General features: G+C 54.6%; 2 protein-coding genes across 2 annotated transcripts in view; both read right to left on the bottom strand.

The window, feature by feature from the left end:
- Nucleotides 1-179: 179 nt before the first annotated feature.
- Nucleotides 180-14,446, bottom strand: FNBP4 (formin binding protein 4). The gene is made up of 16 exons (XM_054390643.1): nucleotides 14,323-14,446; nucleotides 13,993-14,073; nucleotides 13,188-13,324; nucleotides 12,383-12,584; nucleotides 11,988-12,138; nucleotides 11,780-11,900; nucleotides 11,244-11,585; nucleotides 10,110-10,320; nucleotides 8,128-8,246; nucleotides 5,456-5,560; nucleotides 4,421-4,554; nucleotides 3,122-3,309; nucleotides 2,502-2,827; nucleotides 1,113-1,631; nucleotides 866-1,023; nucleotides 180-366 (listed from the first exon to the last, which is right to left on the bottom strand). The coding sequence occupies exons 1-16, from the start codon at nucleotides 14,444-14,446 to the stop codon at nucleotides 276-278; spliced, it is 3,009 nt and encodes a 1,002-aa protein (XP_054246618.1). The 3' UTR covers nucleotides 180-275.
- Nucleotides 14,447-15,512: 1,066 nt separating this feature from the next.
- Nucleotides 15,513-23,484, bottom strand: part of NUP160 (nucleoporin 160) — a 45,228-nt gene continuing 37,256 nt past the window's right edge. The window contains exons 27-35 of the mRNA XM_054390640.1: nucleotides 22,893-23,053; nucleotides 22,131-22,191; nucleotides 21,078-21,188; nucleotides 20,008-20,131; nucleotides 18,564-18,665; nucleotides 17,526-17,667; nucleotides 17,175-17,300; nucleotides 16,111-16,215; nucleotides 15,513-15,737 (exon numbers count right to left, since the gene is read on the bottom strand). Of these exons, the coding sequence (XP_054246615.1) occupies nucleotides 15,651-15,737; nucleotides 16,111-16,215; nucleotides 17,175-17,300; nucleotides 17,526-17,667; nucleotides 18,564-18,665; nucleotides 20,008-20,131; nucleotides 21,078-21,188; nucleotides 22,131-22,191; nucleotides 22,893-23,053 (1,019 nt within the window). The 3' untranslated portion in view covers nucleotides 15,513-15,650. The remainder of the gene's footprint in view (nucleotides 15,738-16,110; nucleotides 16,216-17,174; nucleotides 17,301-17,525; nucleotides 17,668-18,563; nucleotides 18,666-20,007; nucleotides 20,132-21,077; nucleotides 21,189-22,130; nucleotides 22,192-22,892; nucleotides 23,054-23,484) is intronic.

The raw sequence follows: 23,484 nt of genomic DNA, 5'->3' as shown, positions 1-23,484 counted from the left end.
CAACAGGGAGGGACTGGGAAAGGAGCCAGAGGGATTTTATTCTCCTGGCAGACACCCAGTGCAGCAACTTGGCCAAGGCCACTCCCTGTCCCCAAAACCACCTCCCAGCCTCCTGTCACCATGGCAGGGACAAGGGACGATCCTGGATGAAGCAGACAGCAGGACCCAAACTGCTACAATTTATTGGACAACGGTCAAGAAGGGGGGTAGGGGGGGTAGGGGACTGTACATCTGTAAAAAAAGAAACCCAAGGGGAGGAAGGAGGCTGCTGAGCCTCAGGTGCTGGAGGCTGTTTTCCTGCGCTTCAGCCGCGCTCGCCAGTCCTCCGGCAGTGCCTCGAAGTTGGCGTTCCTCTCTGCCATGCCACTGTGGGGACAAAACAGGCTGTCAGCACCCAGCTGGAACAAGGTGACACTGCCCACTGCCCTCCTCTGCCTCCTGTGAGAGTTGGGGTTGTTCAGGCTGAAAAACAAAAGGCTCCAGAGAGACCTTCTGGTGGCCCTTCAGTAATTAAAGGAGGCCTCCAAGATGAGGACAGACTTTTGAGCAGGGCCTGCTGTGACAGGACAAGGGGTGATAGTTTGAAACTAAAAGAGGAAGATTTAGACTGAAGACAAGGGAAAAACGCTTGACACTGAGGGTGTTGAGGCCCTGTCCCACACTGCCTGGAGAGGTGGGAGATGCCCCATCCCTGGCAATCTGCTATGGCTGCTGATGTCCCTGTTGCCTGCAGGGAGTTGGACTAGGTGAGCTTTAAAGGTCCCTTCAACCCAAACCAGTCTGTGACTCTCTGAGATGTCCCCCTGAGGAGGAGCCAGGCAGGACACCACAGTGAAGCATCCCCATTGCTCCCCTTGCTCTGTACCTCATCAGCTGCTGCTGCTTCCACTCCTCAATGCGCCGCTGGGCTGTGGTCTCCCGATCCTCCTCACTGGAGCTGGAATTCTCCTCCTCATCCAGCTCTCTCTGGATACTCTGCCACTTCTTCACCAGTGACGGCATCTTCGTCTTCCCCTTCTTACCCTGTGCCAAGGTGGAAAGGCCACAGGGTGAGGGAAGCTGGAAGGGGAGGAGATGACACCCGGCCCACGGTGCCACAGCCCCCTCCTCACCTTGTCCTTCCGCCCCTTCCTTGGTTTCTCCTTCTCCGGCGGTGGCGGCGGGGCCTTGGGTGTGGGTGGTGGGGGTGTCTGGGGGGGCGGTGGAGGCGGCGGCTGCTCAGTGGTGGGCAGGGCTGCTCGTGCTGGGGCAGGAGGCATGGCAGTGGCAGGGAGGCTGCCGGGCACGGTGCACTCGGAGTAGCCGATGATGGAGGGTGCGGCAGGCGCCGTCACCCCCAGGTAACCGGACTGCAGCCCCAGCGCAGCAGCAGCGGCACCCGTGTGGCCCGGGGTGAGGCGGAGGTTGGGGCGGCCTTGGATCTCTGGCTGCAGGCGCTGGCGAGGTCTCAGAGAGCCCAGGGGCACAGCTTGGGGCTGGTATTTGCCGGTGGCCATCAGGGGCTGGCTGTAGATGACTGGGCAGCTGCCAATGGTGGCCGCTCGCTGCAGCACCCCCGGGCTCATCTCTGCAGCTTTTCGCTTCTGGGGCTTGGCAGAGAGCAGCGGGGTCGGGGTCGGCTCCATGGCAGCCTGAAAGGAAGGGACCTTAAGGACCTTGTCACATGAGGGAGGGTGGCACCGAGGGGATTTGGCACATGAGGGACAATGGTGCTTAGGGACTTGTCAGCAGCACACCCATGAAAGGCTGGAGTGGACCTGCTGGGAAGCAGCTCTATGGAGGACAAGTTGCCCACGAGCCAGCAATGCGTCCTTGTGGCTAAGAAGGCAAATGGTCTCCTGGGAGGCAAGAAAAAGAGTGTGGCCAGCAGGGCAAGGGAGGTTCTCCTCCCCCTCTACTCTGCCCTAGCAGGCCACAGCTGCAGTTCCAGGTCTAACTCTGGGCTCCCCAGTTCAACAGAGACAGGGAAATACTGGAGCATGCAGTGGAGGCTCTGAAGATGCTGAGGGGCCTGGAGCAGCTCTGTAAGGAGCAAAGGCTGAGAGCCCTGGGGCTGGTGAACCTGCAGAAGAGCAGCCCCAGAGGGGAGCTGAGCAATGCTCAGTAAAGATAAAGGATCTATGCAGGGTGGCCACAAGGCTGGGGCCAAACTCTTGCCAGTGGTGCCCAGGGACAAGGGGCAAAGGGCACAAACTGGAACTCAGGAAGTTCCAGAAACTTCTTTGGTGTAGGGTAGTGGAGGGCTGAAGCAGGGTGCCCAGAGAGGTTGTGGAGCCTCCTCTGGAGAGATTCCAAAGCCACCTGGGCATTGTGCTCCTGGGCAAGCTGTTGTGGGTGCCCTGCGTTAGCAGTGGGGTTGGACTGGATAATCACCAGAGGTCACTTCCAACCCCACCATGCTGGAATTGTGTGACATCCCTCCTGAGGTAGGCAGGATGTGGACCAAAGTCTGTCCAGCTGAACTGGTCAAGCCCTGGCCTCACTCGGCTGCTGCTACTCACCTGGGTGCTGCTGGTGGCTGGGCGCAGGAGAGGCTTCAGGGGAGCATCCTCCTCCGTTCCTGGTGCTGGTGGTTCCTCGCCCCCTTCATCTTCCATCTCCACTTCCTGGATCTCTCCATCTTCTCCGGGAGGCGGTGGTGGGGGTGGTGGAGGGGGCGGTGGGGGCGGGGGCGAGTCAGGGGGAGGCGGCGGCGGTGGAGGCATTTCCAAAGGCAAAGGAGGTTGGAGAACTGGCACAGAGGACTGGAGCAGAGTCCAAAATGGAGTGACCGGCATGAGAGACGTGGCAGGGACTTGGCCTGAGAAGGATTCTTTACATAGGGAGCCTGAAGAATACACATTGACACCGGCTTGAAAACCCAGCCTCTGGACTCTGCTGCCCGCTTCTGCCCACTGCCCACTCCCCAGGAGCGGGCAGGCAAAACTGAGGCCACAGCCTTAACCAGCAAGCCACAACACCTTCCTCACCACCCCCCTAAAAACAAGGAGGACAACTTGGGAGGCACCACATGCTGCTTTACTGTTTGGTGGGGCCCCATTTTCACACTGGGACCCTCCCCCAAAACCTCTCAGCAAGGCCAGAAACCCCTCAGCAAGCCTCTCTCCATTGGGGATGGTACCTGTGGAGGAGCGCTCGGCGGGTTCCTCGGCACGCTCTCCTTTGTCTTTGGGAGGTGGTTTGGGAGGTCCTTCATTTTTTCTCTCGCTACTTCGCTCTCCTCCCTCCTCCTCTTCATCCTCCCCGTCGGGGAACTCCCATTGGGACTCTCCTGAGCGCTCATTAACATAGAAATAGCGTCTATGCTCCCTAAATCACAAACAAGAGAAGGGGAGGGCTTTAGATTCCCTCCCCAGCCATCGACACACTCCAAGGTGGGTCTGCCCACGACAGCGCTGCGCTCTCGCAGGGGAACAAGACCCTTTCTGTGTGGTCTGGCTGCCACTTCCTCCCAAAAGCAACCAAAAATAACCAACGTTTTGAGGACAAGAGAGGCAAAAGGAGAGGCCCGAGCCGGCTTGCTCAAAGCTAAATTATTTTTTCTTTTTTTTTCTTTTTTTTTTTTTTTTTGTTTGTGGTTTTTTTTTTTTTGGTGCATTGCTGGCTGCCTGAAGGTTTTTCCCCCCCCCTCACCCTTGGTTGTGAAGGGGAGGGCTGAGAAAAGCAAGGCCGGTGTGGAGGGGACTTTCAGCTGCTGCCCTTTGCTGAAAAGTCACCCTTGGAGAAGGCGGCAGACGGGGCCCCGGGGCAGGGGGGAACAGCCCAATGGAGAGAAGTGGCTGCTCCCCTACCCCGTGGTGCGAGGAAGAGAGCTCTTGGGTGTCATAAACCACACACAACAGTGAATGCTAGAGAGAGGGAGCGGATCTGGGAGCTGAAAAACAAAAGAGCAAAAGATTTCAAAACACAGGAAACAACTGCCATCAAGGAAAAAAAAACATCAAATAAGAGAAAAGAAATGTTTGGGTCTGACCTGCTGGCAGGAGACAGAACTCTTGTTCTTCATTCCTTGGATGAGTTGAAGTTTGTCCTTTGTCAGAGCTGTTGGTCAGAAGAGTTGATCCAGAGATCCTGAAAAGTTCACAGAGCTCTCGCATGCGCGACCCCCCAGGCCCGCCCTCCACAGCGCTTGAGGACTCTCCAGAGCAGCAACCAGCTCTGTCCCATCAGGAATATCAGGCTCCTTCTCAAAAAACGCACTCCAGTTTAGCTCCTCCAGTTTGATGGGCTGGGCACCAAACTCTGCGTGTGGTTTGTTTTTTTTTATTTTTTTGTGTGTGTCTCCTCTGCCTGCCCAGCTAAGAGAAGCTGCTCTCGGTCGGTGGGAAACGGCGCCAGCGTCGTCGGGGGTGTTGTGATGGTCACAAATCATGGTTGAGATGTCAGAGATGAAAGGTGAGAAAGGGAGGAGAGCTCGTACCTGTCCCAGTGGCAGGACCAGCCTTTAGGGGTGGCGTTTATTTCGTATTGTTTTAGCTGTTCGGCTGCGTCTTGGAGTTTGCGTTTGAGGTAGATTCCATTGAGAGCACCTTCCCTCCAGTCTGCAATGCGCGTCTAGAGGGGCAACAAGCAGGGGAGGGAGGGAGGAGGAAGCCATTTGAAGCTCTCTAAGGGAAAAGGACCTGGCAGTCCTGGCAGGACAACAGAATGACCGTGAGTCAGCAATGTGCCCTCGTGGCCACAGAAGGCCAATGGTATCCTGGGGTACGTTCAAGAGTGTGGCCAGCGGATCGAGGGAAGTTCTTCTCCCCCTCTACTGTGCCCTGGTGAGGCTACAGCTAGAGTACTGGGTCCAGTTCTGGGCCACCCCAGTTGAAGGACAGGGACTTGCTGGAGAAGGTACAGCAAAGGGCTACAAAGATGCTGAGGGCCCTGCAGCATCTCTGTGATGAGGACAGACTGAGAGCCCTGGGGCTGTTTAGTCTGGAGAAGAGCAGCCTGAGGGGGGATCTCATCAATGCTGATCAATACTTCAAGGGTAGGTGTCAGCAGGATGGGACCAGGCTTTCTTCAGTGGTGCCCAGTGACAGGACAAGGGGTTACAGGCACCAACTGGAACATCTGAAGTTCCAGCTAAGCACAAGGACGAACTTCTTTAATTTAAGGGTGACAGAGCACTGGAACAGGCTGCCCAGAGGTGGTGGAGTCTCGATCTCTGGAGACATTCCAAACCCACCTGGACGTGTTCCTGTGTGACCGTCTCTAGGTGACCCTGCTCTGGCAGGGGGGTTGGACTCGATGATCTCCAGAGGTCCCTTCCAACCCCTACCATGCTGTGGTTCTGTGAAGGAGGCTTTTCAAAGCCATCCTCTCCTCCCCACCCCCTCTTTGCCCAAGGATGGGCCCTGCAGGAGGCCAGGCCAGGGGGTTCAGGCAGCACCGAGCAGGTATCAGCGCGGACAGGAGGTGATCCGTGCGGGACAGAGGCCGGAGCACAGGATGAAGGCTTGGTTACCTCTGTCTGCAACAGCAACATGTGGAAGTTGGAGATAGATTGTCTGTTGATGCCCAGGAACTCCAGTTTACTAGTCAGAGTGTTTGCCAGCTCTCCAATCTGAAACTGCCAGGGAGAAAGGGGGACAGTCAAGAGCCACCCACTGGCAGCATCGCCAGGGAGCCTACAGCCCCATGGCCAACAACTCAGGACCATCTGTGGCCCCTCAGGCTGATGGGGCTGGGATCTGTCACCCTCGACGTCTGTGCCTGCCACCCTCACTACTTCCTTGGGCTGGCAGGGGGACAGGATGAGAATCCCTCAGCAGGGGCAGGAGGTGCTGCTGGTGAACCCAAATTCCTCCAGTGAACACCACCTCCTTCACTGAACTCCCAATTTCTCCACATGGACCTTGCTCAGCACCAGCACAGGGGGGTACAGCCTCAATTTGCTTTGCAAACCCAGCTCTGCAGTTACAGCAGAGACACCTTCAGGGCAAGAAGCATTAAAATCCAACTGTCTTCCCAAAGGAAAAGAGCCAGGATGTAATTTCCAGCAAATGGTTGCTTTCAGCAGGAAAAGCCCAGGAGAGGGTCAGCAGCTCAGGATTTACTCCTGAGCAGAGAGGAAACTCCACGTTGTGATTAGAGCCAGCCCATGATGAGCACCCAAATTCATCCCGGGGAATGTGAGGACCCCCATGCTGATTCCCTTGACTAAAGGGATGCAGCTACAAGCCCAAAACAACCAAGAGCAGAAATAAGGTGGTCACCCATAAGCAGTATCACAACTGCTTTGAGGAGGGCTCTAAAATGTCTTTTTTTTTTTCCCTCCTTCATTCTTCAGAAGAGGCTTTGGAACGTCCCTGAAGCCAGCTGTCTCCAGAGAGGGCTGGACCAGACAGGCAAACAGCACAGGGAAATTAATTCCTGGCATTAAAGTGGCTCTAGAGAAGCCAAGCAACACTCTGCAGCAGAAGCCTCATCAGATCTTCTGCAAAGCAGAGAGCCAGCAGAAGAGAGATTACCCTGAAGTGATGAAGCCCACGGTGCTGATGACCCCCAGGAGCCAGCAACTCCTCCAACCAGCTCTAAAGGGATGGATCCTGCATGGAAAGCATCAGGCCACAGCCAGCATCGGGGAGAACACACAAGAAGGAGCAACACAAGAAGGACATGGATCTGTTGAAGAGGGTCCAGAGGCCACAAAGATGATCAGAGGGCTGGAGCACCTCTGCTGTGGGGAAAGCCTAAGGCAGTTGGGTCTGTCCAGTCTGGAGAAGAGAAGGTTCCAGGGAGACCTTCTGGTGGCCTTTCAGTACCTGAAGAGGGCTACAGGAGAGCTGAGGAGGGACTACTTATAAAGGCCTGTGTAAACAGGACAAGGGGCAGTGGTTGGAAACTAGGGCAAGGGAGATTTAGATTGAGCATCAGGAAGAAGTTCTTTACAGTGAGGGTAGTGAGGCACTGGAACAGGTTACCCAGAGAAGTTGGGGACACCTCATCCCTGACAGTGTTTGAGACCAGGCTTTATGCAACATGGTCTACTGGAAAGTGTCCTTGCCCATGGCAGAAGGTTGAAACTAGATGACATTTAAGGTCCCTTCCAACCCAAACCATTCTATGATTCTAGGAAAAGGGGACAGCAAAGGACTGAGTGCTCCTGTCACAGGGGCTTTGTCTGATTATTTGGAGTCAATTCAGTTAAAAAGTCAGAAAAGCCTCATGCAGAGGCTGCATTGAAGGAGGCTGGGTGGTCTGGGGCCATATCTCATCTCCAAACTCTGCCCAAGTTCTTCTGCAGAGGTGTTAATCCTTTCACAGGGATGGTATCAAAGTGCTTCCACACTGGGAAGGAAATCAGGGCCATGGTTCAGTGCTCACCACAAGTTTCCTCCAAGGTTCTACCACGAGCTGGTGATTCCCCATCCCTAAACCATCTGGCACAGGAAGGCCTCAATATTCCTTAAAGGAATGAAATCACTCCAGAGCCACATTTAAGGCTGTAGGAGATCTCAGGACAATGAGCAACCAGGGAATCTAGAGGACAAAGAGGAAAACTCTTCCCCACCACCATCACTTAGAGTGTGGAGGTCCAAGTGTGGCAGCTGCCACTCTGGGACAGTCACAGCCAGAAAGAGCAAATCAAGGCTCAAAAGAAGAAAAAATACAATCCAATGGAATTAAAAAAAAAAAAAAAAAATCAGCAGGATCCTGCAGAAATCCCCAATTTTCATCTTACGACATCAAAAAGGTTACAGAGTGATGGGTCCCAGCAGCCTCCAGAAACAGACAAGGAGGCTCCAACCTGGAAACAGGGCAAGTGACTGGACACGAGCCTGAGGATTGTGACATCAGTGACAAGTCATGACAAAAATGTTTGGTTTTTCTCTCATTCCCAGCCCTAAGCTCAGCTTTTACCCCCATTTTCATGGGATTCATGGGTTTTAAGCCCTTCCAAGCCCTTGCAGCCCAATCCTGCACATGCCAGGAAAATCCACTGGGACCTGAGCTTTAGAGCTCCACCAAGGGCATGGTGCCACCCATAAAGAGGACAAGGTCCCTCCATCTGGGCCAAACATTAAGGTGGCATCTCCCAGGAGCCAGCAGGTCCCCTCAGCACAGCTGGTGGCACAGTGAGTCGTGTCCCCAGCCACAGATGGTCCCCACCAACACGCCTCAGCATCTCCATACCTTTAGGTCCTGCTCCTCCTCTTCTATTTTTGGTGCCCCTTGAGTTTTTGTTTTCTCCTGGGGCTCCTCAGGCTCTATCTCTTTGTCTGAACTGGCATCAGTAGCTTCTGTGCTTGGTGCTGGAGAAGAAACAACAGGTTAACACTTGTCCCACCACCACACTGACTGAAGCCATCATGTCAGGGAGCCACAGTGGAATAGGGCAGGGAAGGAGCTGGAGCCTCATCCCAGCAGGAGTCTGGAACTGAGAGAAGGTCACTGCCTCTGTAGTTTGATGGTGAGGAACCTTCTAGACATGGGAAGTTGAGTTACAGCTGCTAAAGCACCAGGACAGGAAGGAGGGACAGGCTGAGGCACATGGGTTGAAGAAGCAGCAGGAGTTGGCAGTTGTTAAACTCCGGTAATTTGATGATTTGGCAGCAAAAAGTATCTGGGATGAAATCTGAGACAACTGGCAAAGACTGAGGAGCTCCCAAAAAGGTGTGGAGACTCCAAGATTTCATCCCAGCCACAGCACAATAGTGACTCAGTCAGTCCACAAATTCCTGACAGGAAAGTTTTGTGAGGAGCAAACTGGGGTAAGAACCCCCCCTTCCTGGTGTGTCCTCACAGCCAGGACAATTCCTCAGTCACCTTCCAGCAGAGGATACTCAACTTTGAAGACCTTATTTTAGACTAAGAGCTCCCCTTGGAAGCATGAAAACACTGCTGGAAGAGCTGGCTCCAGAGATGTTCCTCTCACAAACCTGCCAGGAGCAAGGGAAAACCCTCCTGGACTTCTGACACCAGTTACACCACCCAGATCATGCCTCTCTCTGGAGTTGGCACATTGGGATCACATCAATCCCACTTTGAGGAGGGCACCATCTCCTGCATCAGCAGGACACAGCCTGCTCCAGTCTCTGGGCACTTCGGTGCTGTTTTTTTCCTGAGAAAAGTGTTTTATTTTCTCCTGGGAGAAGTTTTTGGGGTTTTTTTCCTCCCTGTTAAGCCAGCTCCCAGCATTACCATGAGGCAGGGAAAGAGGTGTGGGATGCTCAAGGGATAGATCCTAGTGTTGACAACCAGGTTGTCTTCACAGTGAGGTCCTGCCTCAGGTTTCCTATGGAAATCATAAAAGTGTTTGGGTTGGAAAAGATCTCTAACTTCATCAAGTCCAACCATCAACCCAACACCACCATGGCCATTAAACCAAGTCCCCAGGTGCCATGAACACACATTTCTTGAACACCTCCAGGGATGGTGACTCTACCACCTCCCTGAGCAACAAGATTTTAAAGGTCTCTTCCAACTAAAATGCCCTGGGCAGCCTGGGACAGTGCCTTATAGTTCTTTCAGCAAAAATTTTCCCTCATGGCCAACCTAAACCTCCCTTGGGGCAACTTAAGGCTGTTCCCTCTTGTCTTGACACTTGTCCCTTGGGAGAAGAGACCAAACTCCACTTGGCTCCAACCTCCCTTCAGGGAGTTGCAGAGAGCCAGGAAGTCTCCTTTTAGTCTCCTTTTCTCCAGGGCTCAACAACCCCAGGTCCCTCAGCTGCTCTTCACTACACCTATTCTCCAGCTTCATTGCTCTTCTCTGGACACCCTCCAGCAAATCTGGTGACTGTCACCAGGCAGCTCAAAAAAGATTTAAGAAAGGAAGGTGACAGCTCCCCAGGTGCTGCAGTCAGGATGTGAAACATCCACAGGGACATGGAAGTGGTGCAGCTATTGTCACAGCTGTGTGCTGCTCATAAAGCAGCAACTCTAATCCCTCTCCTATTAAAATGTGGAATTTTAGCTCTTTCCCATTTATTCTCTTTAATTCTAGGACAAAAGGGGGAAATTAGCCAAGCATCATCTTCCTGAAGCTGACAGCTCTGCTGTAGGTGGCAGTCACCCTTTGGGGCACCACACACACACACGTATCTCACCCCCTGGGGGACACACCTCTCCAAACTCCCGCTGCTCCCTCCCAGTGGAACCAGTGCTCCCAGTTACCTGCTTCTGCTGCTTCTGGGCTCTCCCGGCCCGTTTTGCTGGAGCCTCTGCTGGCAGACTCGGGGCTGGCAGCTCCCACAAACAGCTTCCACTTGCCCCGTTTGGATGCCAGCCGGCGGCTCGAGTCCTGCGCGGCCGACTGGCTGCCGTCCGACAGGGGGCTGGAGCCCGACACGCTGCCATCGCCTTCCTCCAGGGCACGCAGCTCGGCCTGAGGGGACACCAGGGGCACTGCCACTTAGGGACCTGCCACGTGAGGCATGGGGGTGCTTGAGGACTTGCCAGCTGTGTCCCTGTGAAGGGTCAGGGATGGGCCTGCTGGGAAGCAGCTCCACAGAGAAGGAGCTGGTAGTGTTGGTAGACAAGCTGCCCATGAGCCGGCAATGTGCCACTGTGGCCAAGGACGCCAGTGGCCTCCTGGGGGGCAAGAAGAGTGAAGGCAGCAGGGCAAGGGAGGTTCTCCTCCACCTCTACTCTGCTTTATAGAGAGTCAGTTGGAGTCCTGAGTCTGGATCTGGGCTGCCTAGTTCAAAAGAGACTAGGAGCTACTGGAGAGAGTCCAGTGGAGGGCCTGGAGCATCTCTGAGAGGAGGAAAGGCTGAGAACCCTGGAACTGCTGAGCCTGGAGAAGAGCAGCCTGAGTGGGCATCATCTCAATACTCAGCAAGAGCTAAAGGACCTGCAGGGAGTGGCCAACAGGATGAAGACAGACTCTGCTCAGTGGTGCCCAGGGACAGGACAAGAAGCAGAGGGCACAAACTGGAAGGCAGGGGTTCCATCTGAAGATGAGGAGAAAGTTGTTTGGTGTGAGGGTGCTGGAGGCCTGGAGCAGGCTGCCCAGAGAGGTTGTGGAGTGTCCTTGTGTGGAGAGCTTCCAAAGCCCCCCTGGGCATTGTGCTGCTGGGCAAGCTGCTGTGGGTGCCCTGCTTCAGAGCAGGGGGCTTGGACTGGCTGAGCTCCAGAGGTCCCTTCCAACCCCACCGGTCTGTGAAGCTGATCAGCACCCAGACCTACAGGTAAGCCCATCACAGCTTTCCTTCTCAAAGGGAGTAGGACAGAGATGAAAACCACTGCTCCCAGTTTAATTCCTTGGTTGCATCCATAGCCTCACTTTGACAAGAACTTTCCCCTTACCTTCTTCCTCTCAAGCACCATCTCCAGCTCAAGGGTGTCCTGCTCCTCCTCCTCCTCAGCACTCTCCCCTGACTGCACCACGCTGCACAGCTCCTCCTGCACCGTGTCTTCCAGAGGATCCCTGCTGGGCTCTGGCTCTTCAGGAGCAGCTGGTGCTGCCTCCTCCCCTTTCACCTCCTCTTCTGGGGGTGGCTCAACCTCTTCCTTGCAGATCACCTTTCTCCTCCAGCGTTCCTCTTCCTCCTTTACCTGCTCAGGTAGGAGAGGTGCCAGGAGAGCTGCAGCCACCCCTTTCTTCTCCTCCTCACTGTTGGAGAGGGCTTGGACACCTTCATTCACCTCCTGCAGGCCAAGACACATGTCAGCATCCCAGCAGCAGCTCCCTACTCCTCACCCTAGCCCCAGTCCATCTCCAGAGAAAGAAAGAGACCTCTCTTCACGCTGTGAAGGGAGCAGAATGGCCCACCCAGTACCCAAAGAGATACCTTCAAGCCCCATGGCAAGCAGAACCCTGGTGCTTAGCATGTCCAACTGACCTTCTTCACCTCTCGCTTGGCCAGGCTGGCCCCACGGCCAACACCACCTGGGGAAATCCCCTTCTCCTGGGGGTACAGCTCAGTGGCAGCTGTGACAAAGCTACCATTGGCACTGGTGCTGCTGAGGAAAAGAGGGAAAAACGTGAGGGCTGGACTTGGGGAGGAAGGCCCAGTGCATTCCCTCATGGAGGTTAGAGGTCTCACCCACCTGTGCTGGTAGTGCTGCAGGCCCTGGACCTGTGTGGCCAGATACGGAGGCAGCTCCCAGGTCACCTCGTTGCTCTGGGTGTTCCAGTAATAGTAGCAGCCAGTGTTCTCGTCCCACACCTCCTGCCAGTCACCCATTTCCAGCTCCCCAACTGCCCAGGGGACAAGAACAAGCTGTCAACCACGGGACACACAGAGCTGGCATCCCACCACCAAGCAAGCTGGCTTCAACCCCCTTTCCCTGGTGTCAATCACTCGCATGGTGTCACCCTCCTCTCCCTAGTGTAAAGCACTTGTCCAGCGTCACCTCCTTTCCCCATTGCCACCCTCCTCAGCCCCTTTAGTGACCCAAGCAGGTGAGAGCAGCCCTCTGACAGGGCTGGGCAGGTCCCTCACCTCCAGCCAGTGAGCACTGTGTGTCATACTGCCATTCCTGTACCGGTGCTGAGCTCGCACCGTTGGCATTGCCACCAGAGGCCTGACTAGCGCCTGACTCCTTCGGCTCTGGGCGAGGAGGCGTGGGAGGGGGCACAGATGAGGAAGAGGAAGCAGTGGAAGGCTCGGTGGGCTGTGGGGGAGCTGTGATGGCATCGATCTCCTGTGAAAAACAACCTGATGTGAGGTTTGAACCCCAGGGGAGCGAAAAATCAGAATTGAATCATAGAATCATTTGGGATGGAAGAGACCTCCCAGATCACTGAATCTAACCTTCAACCCAGCACCACCATGGCCATTAAAACAGGCCCCACATCCCTTAAACACCTCCAGGAACACTGACTCTACCACTGCCCCAGGCAGCCTGTTCCAGTGCCTGACCACTCTTTCAACAAAGAAATTGCTCCTCATGTCCAGCCTAAATTTCAAGCCATTTCCTCTCACTCTATCATCTGATACTAAGGAGAAGAGACAAATCCCCACCTCACTCCAATTGCCTTTTAGAGAGTTACAAAGAACCAGAAGGTCACTTCTCCACCTCCCTCAGCTGCTCCTCACCAGATCTGTTCTCCACACCCTTCACCACATTAACTGCTCTTCTCTGCACCAACTCCAGCCCCCCCAATATCCTTCTTGGAGCAAGGAGCCCAAAACTGAGCCCAGGATTTAAGGTGTGGCCTCACCATGGCAGAGAACACAAAACTTCCCTCTCCTGGCTGTCCCCCTCCCTCCCACAGGGCACCCCCCTGCCCACAGCTGCTCGCACCGCCAGGAAGTTTGCCAGGGTGCTGTCAATGTCCGATGAGTTGCTGCCATTAGCATCTGCTGGCCGTGCCAACTTCTCTGGAGTCTCTCCCTCCTCTTCATCACTGTCTGCATAGGCACCAAGCAGGCACAGACCTCCTAGGAAGTAAGAAAAAAGCACCCTCAACAAGGGGGGAGCACCCACTGGGTGGTCCTGCTGTCAGCCCCACTCACCCACCCCAGCACCAGGATCCACCTCCCACAAATATTCAGAGGACAAACATTCCTTTTCCTCTTCCAAACATCCACAAGGATGTCCTAAGTCCCAAAAATCAGGGAAGGGAGCAGCCCAGTTGAAAAGCATTTAAAGGGAGTAATCATGTGAGCCCAGCAATCAGTAAGAAAATGGGCTTAAGTGGGATAATTATCTTACTCTAAACAATAAATACAATTAAAGAGAAAGAATCACACACACTTCCTCTGAAAATGATCACTCAAATAATTAAAATCACACCTAGCTAAAAACTACAAATGAACCCCCCCAATTATAATTCTACCCTATAAAGAAATCTCTTCAGGGTTAAGCACCCTCCTTTCAGAAAATAAAGCACTTAGAAGGGGGATAACCATCACTCTCCTCATAAAAAATATGAGGTACGCAGATGGGAACAACGCAACACCCTCCAAAACCCCACATTTAGGGCAAAGCCTCCATTTTTTCATGTACATCAACTAGTGGAGATCACTTCCCTCCTGGATATCAGGGGAAACAACCCGTAATTTATTTAGGGGGGGTGAGGAGAGAGATTTTCGATCGTTTCTCGTACCTGTCGGCTTAACAGCAGCGGGAGTGGGGGGCGGTGGGTTGGGAGCAGTGCGGGGGGGCTCGGCCACCGCTTCGGGTTCGTCTGCGAGGGAAAAGCCGTTAGAAACGGGGCGGGGGAAGCTGGGGCCGGGAAAGGCGGGGTGGAGGGTGCGGGGCAGAGCGCCGCACGGCACCCCCGCTTCCACCTTCCCCGGCTCCGGTAACCGCGATTAGGCCGCAACACTCTGACTAGGCCGCAACACCACGGCCAGGCCCCCGAACTAGGACTAGGCCGCGCCGCGCCCCACTAACAAAGCGCGGCCCTTCCTCCAAATCCGCATCCCACCGTTACCGGCTTCGGAACCCGAATCGGCTCCTTCTGTTTGACTTGTTGCCGTTTCATCTCGCCGGGGTCCGGGAGGGGAAAGCTGAAGGATGGGCCGGCGGCCCGGTGCGGAGCGGGATTTCTTGCCCATGGCGGCGGCGGGAGCGGCGCCTCCAGCGCTGAGGCCACGCCTGCCTTCTGGGGGGAAGGGGGGCGTGACTCTGCGTGTGACGTCACGGCGTAAAAGCATCACTGGCCTCGCCCCTCGGTGGGTTTAGCCCCGCCCATGGGAGGCATAGCTCGCGGTTAACTCCTGGCGTCCCCTCCTGCCCTCTCGGCCTCCAACCCCCCATCTTACCCTACAGGCCTGGGCTGCCCTATAGCATGTTGTTACCTCTTGAGCCTATTGTCCCATATCACCCTACAGACCCCGTTCCTGCCCCTTGGACTTAGAGAACTGTTCTGCCTCTCAAACCTACAGCCCCCAACTATAGCATGATGCTGCCCCTCAAGCCTATAGCATTACCCTGCCCTATTGTTTCATCTTGCCTTATAGCCCTCCAGCCTTCCCTTAAGCCTATAGCGAGATCCTGCCCTAGAGCTCTGTCTTGCCCTATAACCCCACACCCTGCCCTATACCCCCATCATACCCTAGTACTGCCCCATATAGCCCATCTTGCCCTCCAGCCTGGTCGTATGGCCCCGTTTTACCCTATAGGCCCCCTGACCTGCCCTAAAGCCCATCTTATCCTATAGCCTTTCCTGCCCCTCAAGCCTATTGCTCCATCCCCCCCTATAGCACAGCCCTCCAGGCTCTAGCTCCATCCTGCCATATGTCATCAGCCCCACAGAAAGGTACCACCCCTCAGCCACCATATAGCACAGCAATTGGTGTCCCTGGGCCCTACAGCTCCTTCCTGCCCTATAGAAGGGGCTGTACATGCAGAAACCCAGGGAAGAGAAGCCCTATACCCCCCCTCCCCTGCCCTGGGGGAGGAACAGCCAACCCAACACAGCCCTGTAACAACGCTTCCATTTTATTAAACTTCATCCAAAAACCACAATAAATAAAAGGCCCCAAAACCTGCCCCATCTGGGTCAGGCTAAAAGCATATGGGGAGCTGCCCCACATAGGCTGCATGCCAAGGCTCTGCTACCCTCCCCCTGCCCCCAAGGGGACAGGGACAGCAAGAGGATGTGGTGGCAGTGGATCCACCTCCCCAGAGTGGATCCTTATGGAAAATAAACCAGTAAAAACCAGCAGCAATGGCTGAGCTGGTGGCAGGAGGGGATGGTGTCAGCTCCCAGGGATGTCACCTGGAGCAGGAGCGGTGGCCAAGGCTGGCTGGGTGCTGCTAGTTGCGGCGGTACAAGTTGTCATGGGTGACCACATTAACCTTCTGCTGGTAGGCCTCCATCTTATCATTCAGCTTCTGATAAAGCTGGAGGAAAAGCGAAGCAGGTGTCAGAGAGTTCACATCCCACACATATCCCATTCCCATTATCCTCCATCTCAAGACATCTGGTGGCCGCGCTGAGCTTTGGCTGCTAGGCCTCTACCTTGTCAAGTCTGATCTTGAATGTCTTCAGGTCCCTTCCCTGGAGACATTCAAGGTCAAGCCTGATGGGGCCCTGAGCAACCTGATCTAGTTGGAGACATCCCTGCTGACTGGAGGGGGGTTGCACAAGATGACCTTCATAGGTCCCTTCCAATCCAGTGCATTCTTTGGTTCTGTGATTGTCACACAGCACCTTAAACTGCTCCCACCACCCTTGTCCCTTCCACAGGGTGTTTCCCATTCCAGCTGTACCTACCACGACATTGTAGTGGTTGGTGGTGCTCCCCTGCAGAGCCTGGAGCAGCTGGTCAATGGCAGTGTAGGGCAGCCACACCATGGGGGCCGTAGCAGAAAGCGGAAGCTGGAGGGGAGAGAAACACTTGTGGCCTTCTCCTGGCGGCAGAAATGCTCCCACCAGCAAGGAACAGCTCCCAACCACTGTGTCCCAACACCTCTCGGCCCCACTACAGGGTTTTCGCTTCTCCAGATTGAAGAGGAACCTCATGAAGGTCAAACAGAGCAAGTGAAAGGTCCTGCCCATGAGGAGGAACAAGCCCCTGCGCCAGTACAGGGGAGAGGTGACCTGCTGGGAAGCAGCTCCACAGAGCACCTGGCAGTGTGGACAAGCTGCTCACGAGCCAGCAATGTGCCCATGTGGCCACCAAGGCAAATGGTGTCCTGGAGAACATGAAGAAGAGTGTGGGCAGTAGGTCAAGGGAGGTTCCCCTCCACCTCTACTCTGCCCTAATCAGGCCACAGATGGAGTTCTGGGTCCAGTTTTGGGTTCCCCAGTTCAAGAGAGACTGGGAACTACTGGAGAGAGTCCAGGGGAGGCTCTGAAAGCCTCCAGGGGCCTGGAGCAGCTCTGTGAGTAGGAAAATCTGAGAACCCTGGGGATGCTGAGCCTGCAGAAGAGCAGCCCCAGAGGGGAGCTGAGCAATGCTAAGTAAGAGCTGTGGGGGGCAAGAGGTTGGGGCCAGACTTTGCTCAGTGGTGCTCAGGGACAGGCCAAGGGGCAGAGGGCACAAAGTGGAAGCCAGGAGGCTGCAGGTGAAGCTGAGGAGAAAGTTGTTTGGTGTGAGGGTGCTGGAGGCCTGGAGCAGGCTGGCCAGAGAGGTTGTGGAGTGTCCTTGTGTGGAGAGCTTCCAACCCCCCCTGGGCATTGTGCTGCTGGGCAAGCTGCTGTGGGTGCCCTGCTTCAGAGCTGGGGGCTTGGACTGGATGATCTCTAGAGGTTTTTTCCAACCCTCACTATACTGGAATTCTGTGATCTGACCCAGAGATGGTCTCTACTTCTTCCCAGGCTGCAGGTGAGCTCACCTCCATTCCAAAATAGCGATGTCCTTTGCCCAGCACAGCATCCACATACTCCAGGACCAAGTCCACTGCCTCTTCCAGCAGATTGTAATTCAGGTACAGACGCAGCAGCTCAGCAGCATCCACCTTCTGCAGGCAAAGAGGGAAACAGCAGTTTAGGAACACGTCAATGATGACAAGAGCCTGCTCTGAGCACAGTTAACAAGAAGAAACCATCTGGAACAGCTTCTGAGAGCTGAGAACAGGGAGGAGGGGAAGCTCACAAGGAGGTACACGTGGGAGCAAGGATGATCCAGCAGCTCTGGGGTTTTTTGGGCAGCAGGAGCCAAGTGGTGACCCTCTCCTTGTTCTTACCTTGTAGCTGTTGATGAGCCAGTTGGGCAGGGGGATGCCATGTGCCAAGAGCTTGTTGATGACACAGCATTGGTACAGACTGTTCTGGGATGGGTAACGCTCCAGGTAGGACGACAGCAGCCGCCAAGCTTCATCCGTGGCACTGCAAGGCAAGATGGCCCCTCAGAACCCCTGCCAGCAGAACCTGGCCCTGCCTGGGAGGCCACAGCACGCTCCAGGGGACGTGGCATGGGTTCAACATGTGGGCTCCAGGCCCAGTGTTCCCCTTGTGTCAGCAAGAGTGTGGCCAGCAGAACCAGAGAGGAGATTGTCCTCCTAGATTGGGCACTGGTGAGGGCACACCTCAAATCCTGGGGTCAGTTTTGGGCCCCTCACTCCAGGAGGACACTAAGGGGCTGGAGCAGTTCCAGAGAAGCTAATGAAGGGTCTGTAGAACAGGTCTGGTGAGGAGCAGCTGGGAACTGGGGTTGTCCAGAGTGGAGAAAAGGAGGCTGAGGGGAGACCTTCTGGCTCTGCAAATCCCTGAAAGGAGGTTGGAGCTAGGCAGAGGCTGGGCTCTTCTCCCAAGGCACAAGTGACAGGACAAGTGGAAATGGCCTCAAGTTGCCTCAGGGGAGGTTTAGGTTGGACATGAGGAACAATTTCCTGCCCTTGAGAGTTGTCAATGCCTGGCTCATGCTGCCTAGGGCAGTGGTGGAGTCCCCATTCCAGGTGAGGTTTCAAAGCCATGGAGATATGGTGCAGAGGGCCATGGTTCAGTGGTGACCTGGCAGTGCTGGATTAGTTGCTGGACTCAGTCTTAAAGGTCTTCTCCACCTTCAACAACTGATTTCATGTTTCAAAGCATTCTGTGCAGTCTGGGAAAGAGCATGGTGGCAGCACAGTGACAGTGTGGTGACAACTCTCCTGTTGTCCCAGTCCCACAGGCCTGCTCTAAGGGGATTTTATGAACCTGTGACCCTCTGGATTCCTGCAGGGAACCATCCACCCTCATGAAGAACATCTCCACTCTTCTCCCTACCTCACAGGAGGACCCACCTGCACTCCTTGGTGTTAACCAGTGATGAGAGTTGGTTTGCTGCGAGCCATTCCCAGGCCTCTGCCTGTGCTGCTTCCCCTCCCAGCTGCAGCTGGATGCACCTGCAAGAGACCATACAAAGGTGAGTCACCCTTTCCACCCACCCTGCCAGCATCAATCCCACTCCTCCCAGCACCATTCCCTAAAAAACAGATAGGAATCAGCTGGCTTGACAGGCTGCTGGAGTGCTTTCTGAGTGCCAGAAAGGAATTAATGATGTTCACAAGCTTCAGAAATGGAGTTTGGCTAAGAGATGGACTCTGTGATAGGAAGAGGTCACAGCAGAGCTCCTGGAGAATTCTGCATCTTCTGCAAGTGCAGAGGCAAATGAGAAGAATCCTGGAGTTGGAGATGAGGCACAAGAGCACATGGCTGGCACAAAGCTCAGACAGAAGAGCGGTGCTGTTTGGGAGCTGCTCAGCAGGCTTGGACAAATCCTCTGTAAGCAGCTCAGTGGGCATCAGCAGGGGCATTTCAAGAGCCAGCTCATCAGAGAGAGCTCCTGATCATGGCTGTGCCCAGGTCAGGGTCACCGGTATGCCCATGTGGCCCAAAAGGCCACAAGCATCCTGGCTTGGATCAGCAAGAGTGTGGCCAGCAGACCGGGGCAGGGATTGTTCCCCCTACACTGAGCACTGCTGAGGCCAAATCTCAAATCCTGGGTTCAAGTTTTGGGCCTCTCACTCCAAGAAGGACATTGAGGGGCTGGAGCAGGTCCAGAGAAGGGCAACAAAGCTGGGGAAGGGTCTGGAGGCTGAGGGAAGACCTTCTGGCCCCATGCAACTTCCTCAAAAGAGGTTGGAGCCAGGTGGGGGTTGGTTTCCTCTCCCAAGGAACAAATGACAGAACAAGAAACAAGAAACAGCCTCAAGTTGCCCCTGGGAAGGTTTAGGTTCAACATGAGGAATAATTTCCTGCCCTTGAGGGTTGTCAAAGCCTGGCCCAGGCTGCCCAGGGCAGTGGTGGAGTCCCCATCCCTGGTGAGGTTTCAAAGCCATGGAGATGTGGTGCTGAGGGCCATGGGTTGGTGGTGACCTGGCAGTGCTGGGTTAAGGACTGGACTCCCTGATCTTGGAGGTCTCTTCCAACCAACCAAAACAATTTTGTAATTCTCTGAATCTCAGACTGTCAGAGCAGCTCTTTCCCCTCAGACCAGGCACAAACCTCTCCTCCATCACTGCCTGCTCAGCAGCTCTCCTTTATTTTTCCTTGTCAGGTATGAGGAGCAAGTTCTCCCCTAAAAGCTCCCTGAACCAGCAGTACTGAGGCTGTGCACCGTGCGAGCAGAAACGTTGGGACAGGGCTGGCTTCTGACCATCTGGGCTCTGCTGAGGAGCATCACACAAGCAAATGTCCCTCCAGCCTTGTGTCACCCAGGGCCAGGAGCAGATGCTTGCCACCTACTTGAAGGTGAGTCCCTCAAAGACAGGTGTCAAGGACAGCTTGAAGGTCTGGCACAGGGTGATGGCGGTGTCGAAGAGGCCGGCCCGGATCAGGAGAGCAACCGTTTCTTCAGGGGTAGAGTTGCCTGCAGGGAATCACCACCAGGTAAGCACCTCCCCCACTCACAGCCCAGTGCTTACTGGTGCCTAACTGGTGCCTAACCCCACACAATTCAGCAGCAGACTGCACCATGCAAAACACCCCACTTCTTGCATGATGTGAAGCTTTCTTGGCCTCAGAAGCGCCTCAAAAGCACAGAAGTCATCCTTGGAGGGACTGCACAGAGCAGAAAAGTGACCCACAGACTGTCCCCAACCAGGCACCAGCTGGAGGGGGACATGGACACAGATGGCTCCTACTGCTGCTGTTCGGGAGAGCAGAGGGGACAGCCTTGGCAATGCCCACATGAACAGGGCCTCTGCTCTGCCAGCACAGGCAGGAGGTGAGATCAGACTGCAGCACACAGCTCCAGGTTGCCCTCAAACCAGTTCAGCCCTTTACTTACTGGGAAGTCATCTTCTCCTGATGGTTGGAAGTGAAAAACACACACTCAAGTTGCAGAACTTGTATCAGAGAGGAGCAGAGTATCTTTTAAGGGTCAGAGTTGGGGACTTGCAGCTCTCTGCACCCCAAGGAACAACTTGGACAAGCTCACACCATGTCATGAAGCAGGATTGTCCAGGATATCTGGGGGCAGTTTCCAGATGCCTTTTTCCAGTCCCATCTCCTAAGCTCAATCTCAGCCCCAGCCAGACCATTGCTACAGCTCAGCAAAGCCAAAAAAAAACCAAAAAACAAAAAACACAACCCCAAAACTTGTGAAATTCTCCTGTTTTGGTTCTTCAAAGCTGTTTGGCTTAGTGGCAATATTTCATGATAAGAAGGGGAACTGAACAGGCCCTGTAAGCTCCTGGGTCTGTTTCTGGGACAGAAGCAGAAGTCCTTATCTGAGCTATGAGTGGAAGTGATCTGATGAGTAAAAACCTTGGGGAGAGCAAGAAGAGGCTGTGTCACATCCACCCCTCTCTTACCTGCCACTGCTGCTGTCAACAGGTCATGCTGCACCAGGGTCAGCCGGATTCGCGCCAGCACACATTCCCTCTCCAGATCCTCCAGCTCCAGGATCTCAATTTGGTGAGAAGCTGTGACAGATGGACAAGGAGGGCCCTCAGGCTTTCCTAAAGGGCTCCTTGGGCTTTGGACAACATGTTGACACCCCTCTGCTGTCCTACAAGGAGTCACCTCTGTGAGAAGCAAAGGCTGAGAGCCTTGAGCCTGCAGAAGAGCAGCACCAGAGGGGAGCTGAGCAATGCTCAGCAAGAGCTAAAGGAGCTGTGGGGGGCAAGAGGCTGGGGCCAGACTCTGCTGAGTGGTGCCCAGGGCCAGGCCAAGGGGCAGAGGGCACAAAGTGGAAGCCAGGAGGCTGCAGGTGAAGCTGAGGAGAAAGTTGTTTGGTGTGAGGGTGCTGGAGGCCTGGAGCAGGCTGGCCAGAGAGGTTGTGGAGTGTCCTTGTGTGGAGAGCTTCCAACCCCCCCTGGGCATTGTGCTGCTGGGCAAGCTGCTGTGGGTGCCCTGCTGGAGCAGGGGGCTTGGACTGGCTGAGCTCCAGAGGTCCCTTCCAACCCCAACCATGCTGAGATTGGGGCATTCTGTACCACAGAGAGCACCAAAGGAGAGGTCAGGGTTTGCTGCCCCCTCCTTGCTTGTCCCTCCCCTATCAGAGTTGTAACTTCACATCTCAGTTCCAGGCAGATGCTACAAAAAAGTTATCCAGAAACAATTCAGTTTAAAAAGCCCTAACCACTTTTTCCCCCTTTTCTTCTGCTGTAACACTGAAGATGAGAGTCTAACCAGACCCCACCACCCCAGGCAGACACAGGCACAGCTCTTGGTTACATGGCAGGATACTGAAACCAGGAGACACCAACGCTGGGAGAACTGGGCACCTTAAATCCTCCAACTTATTGATCTGACAGAAGTCAGAGCTGCCCCAGGATCTCTCCCAGCTCACAGGGGAGCAGTAGAACTCTGAGACCAGGGGAGAGGCTGCTGTGACACGAGAAGCACCAGGACCGGGGACTCACTTGGAACAGCTGCACACTCCCCGTCGTGGCTTCTTTTTGGGGATGCTCCAGGACGTTCATACTTGAAGGTAAAAGGAGAAAGAGAGTTTAATTCCACCTGGACACAATGCCTCGAGCCCACACAGCCCCAGCTCCCTCTGTTCCAAGCCTCAATTTCAATCAGAGAAGCTACACAACACTCAGCAAGTTGAGGTTGCTCTTATCTCTGGCACTCTTATCTCAGGTTACTCTTCTCTCCACAGCACAGATCAGGCTATGGTCACCACCTCCCCACAAACCCATCTGAAACACAAACCAGGTCCCATTAATTCTCTTTTTGAACTCTTCAGGCTCCTCCAAATTTGCTTTGTTTGGTGATATATTCTTCCATCTTTCCACCAGCACCCTCCCCTGAGTTGTGCTGCTCCTATCCTGATCCTGCTCCAATAAAAGGGGGCAATGACATCACGGTGATGTACAGCACTGAGGTCTTTCTTGGCAAGACAGAGCTACAGAAGTTGGCCAAGAAGATGACAGCAGCAGGTTGAAAAGGTCAAAGCCTCTGCTCATCACCTCAGGAAGGTTTTTTGGAAGCTCCTTCCCAGAAGTAAAGCTCTAAGTGTCCCCAGAGTCACAGAATCAGATTGGTTTGGATCAGAAGGGACCTTAAAGATCATCTAAATTCCAACAACCCTGCCACAGGCAGGGACACCTCCTACTAGAGCAAGTTTCTCAAGGCCTCATCCAAGCCAGAGGCTTCTCAGGAAGCTCAGGGTTTCCTACCACAGCTCCAGGAGCTGGCTGCACTATCCAGGCGTACTCAGGGCGGATCAACCGGAGGCAGTTGAGAGCAGCAAGGAAACAGTTTCCCTGCTTCTGGAGCCCTCGGAGCGTCCGCACCTCCCGGCCCAGGCGCATGCCATACTCAAACATCACTGTGCCAGCTGGGGAGAGAGGGCACACATCAGCCAAGGAGAGCCAGGACAGGCCACCCTGCAGGGGACATGGTGTCAGAAAATCCCAGTCTGGTTTAGATTGAAGGGACCTTTAAAACTCATCTAGTCCAAAGCCCCTGCAATCAGCAGGAACATCCCCAACCAGAGCAGGTTGCTCAGAGCCCAAAACTACCTGACCTGCAATGCTGCCAGGGATGGGGCATCTCCCACCTCTCTGGGTACCCTGGGACAGGCTTTCACCACCCTCAGGGGCAGAAATCTCTCCCTTCAGTCTAATTCTCCCTCTTTTAGTTCCAAACCATCACCCCTTGTCCTGTCATGATAGGGCCTACTCAAAAGTCTGTTCCCATCTTATAGATCTCCTTTAATTACTGAAAGGCCACCAGAAGGTGTCCCTGGAGCCTTTTTCTTCTCCAGGC

Source organism: Indicator indicator, chromosome 21, assembly GCF_027791375.1.
Source record: "Indicator indicator isolate 239-I01 chromosome 21, UM_Iind_1.1, whole genome shotgun sequence".
Taxonomy (NCBI): domain Eukaryota; kingdom Metazoa; phylum Chordata; class Aves; order Piciformes; family Indicatoridae; genus Indicator; species Indicator indicator.
This window is presented reverse-complemented; position numbering and strand designations above follow the sequence as displayed.

Bases quoted from the DNA above. Each gene is read 5' to 3' on its own strand.
- FNBP4 (XM_054390643.1), bottom strand. From the start codon at position 14,446: ATGGGCAAGAAATCCCGCTCCGCACCGGGCCGCCGGCCCATCCTTCAG. The intron at 2,828-3,121 runs GTACCATCCCCA...TGTATTCTTCAG, and splicing joins CGCCGAGCGCTCCTCCACAG to GCTCCCTATGTAAAGAATCC. The intron at 367-865 runs GTACAGAGCAAG...TTGTCCCCACAG, and splicing joins AAGCAGCAGCAGCTGATGAG to TGGCATGGCAGAGAGGAACG.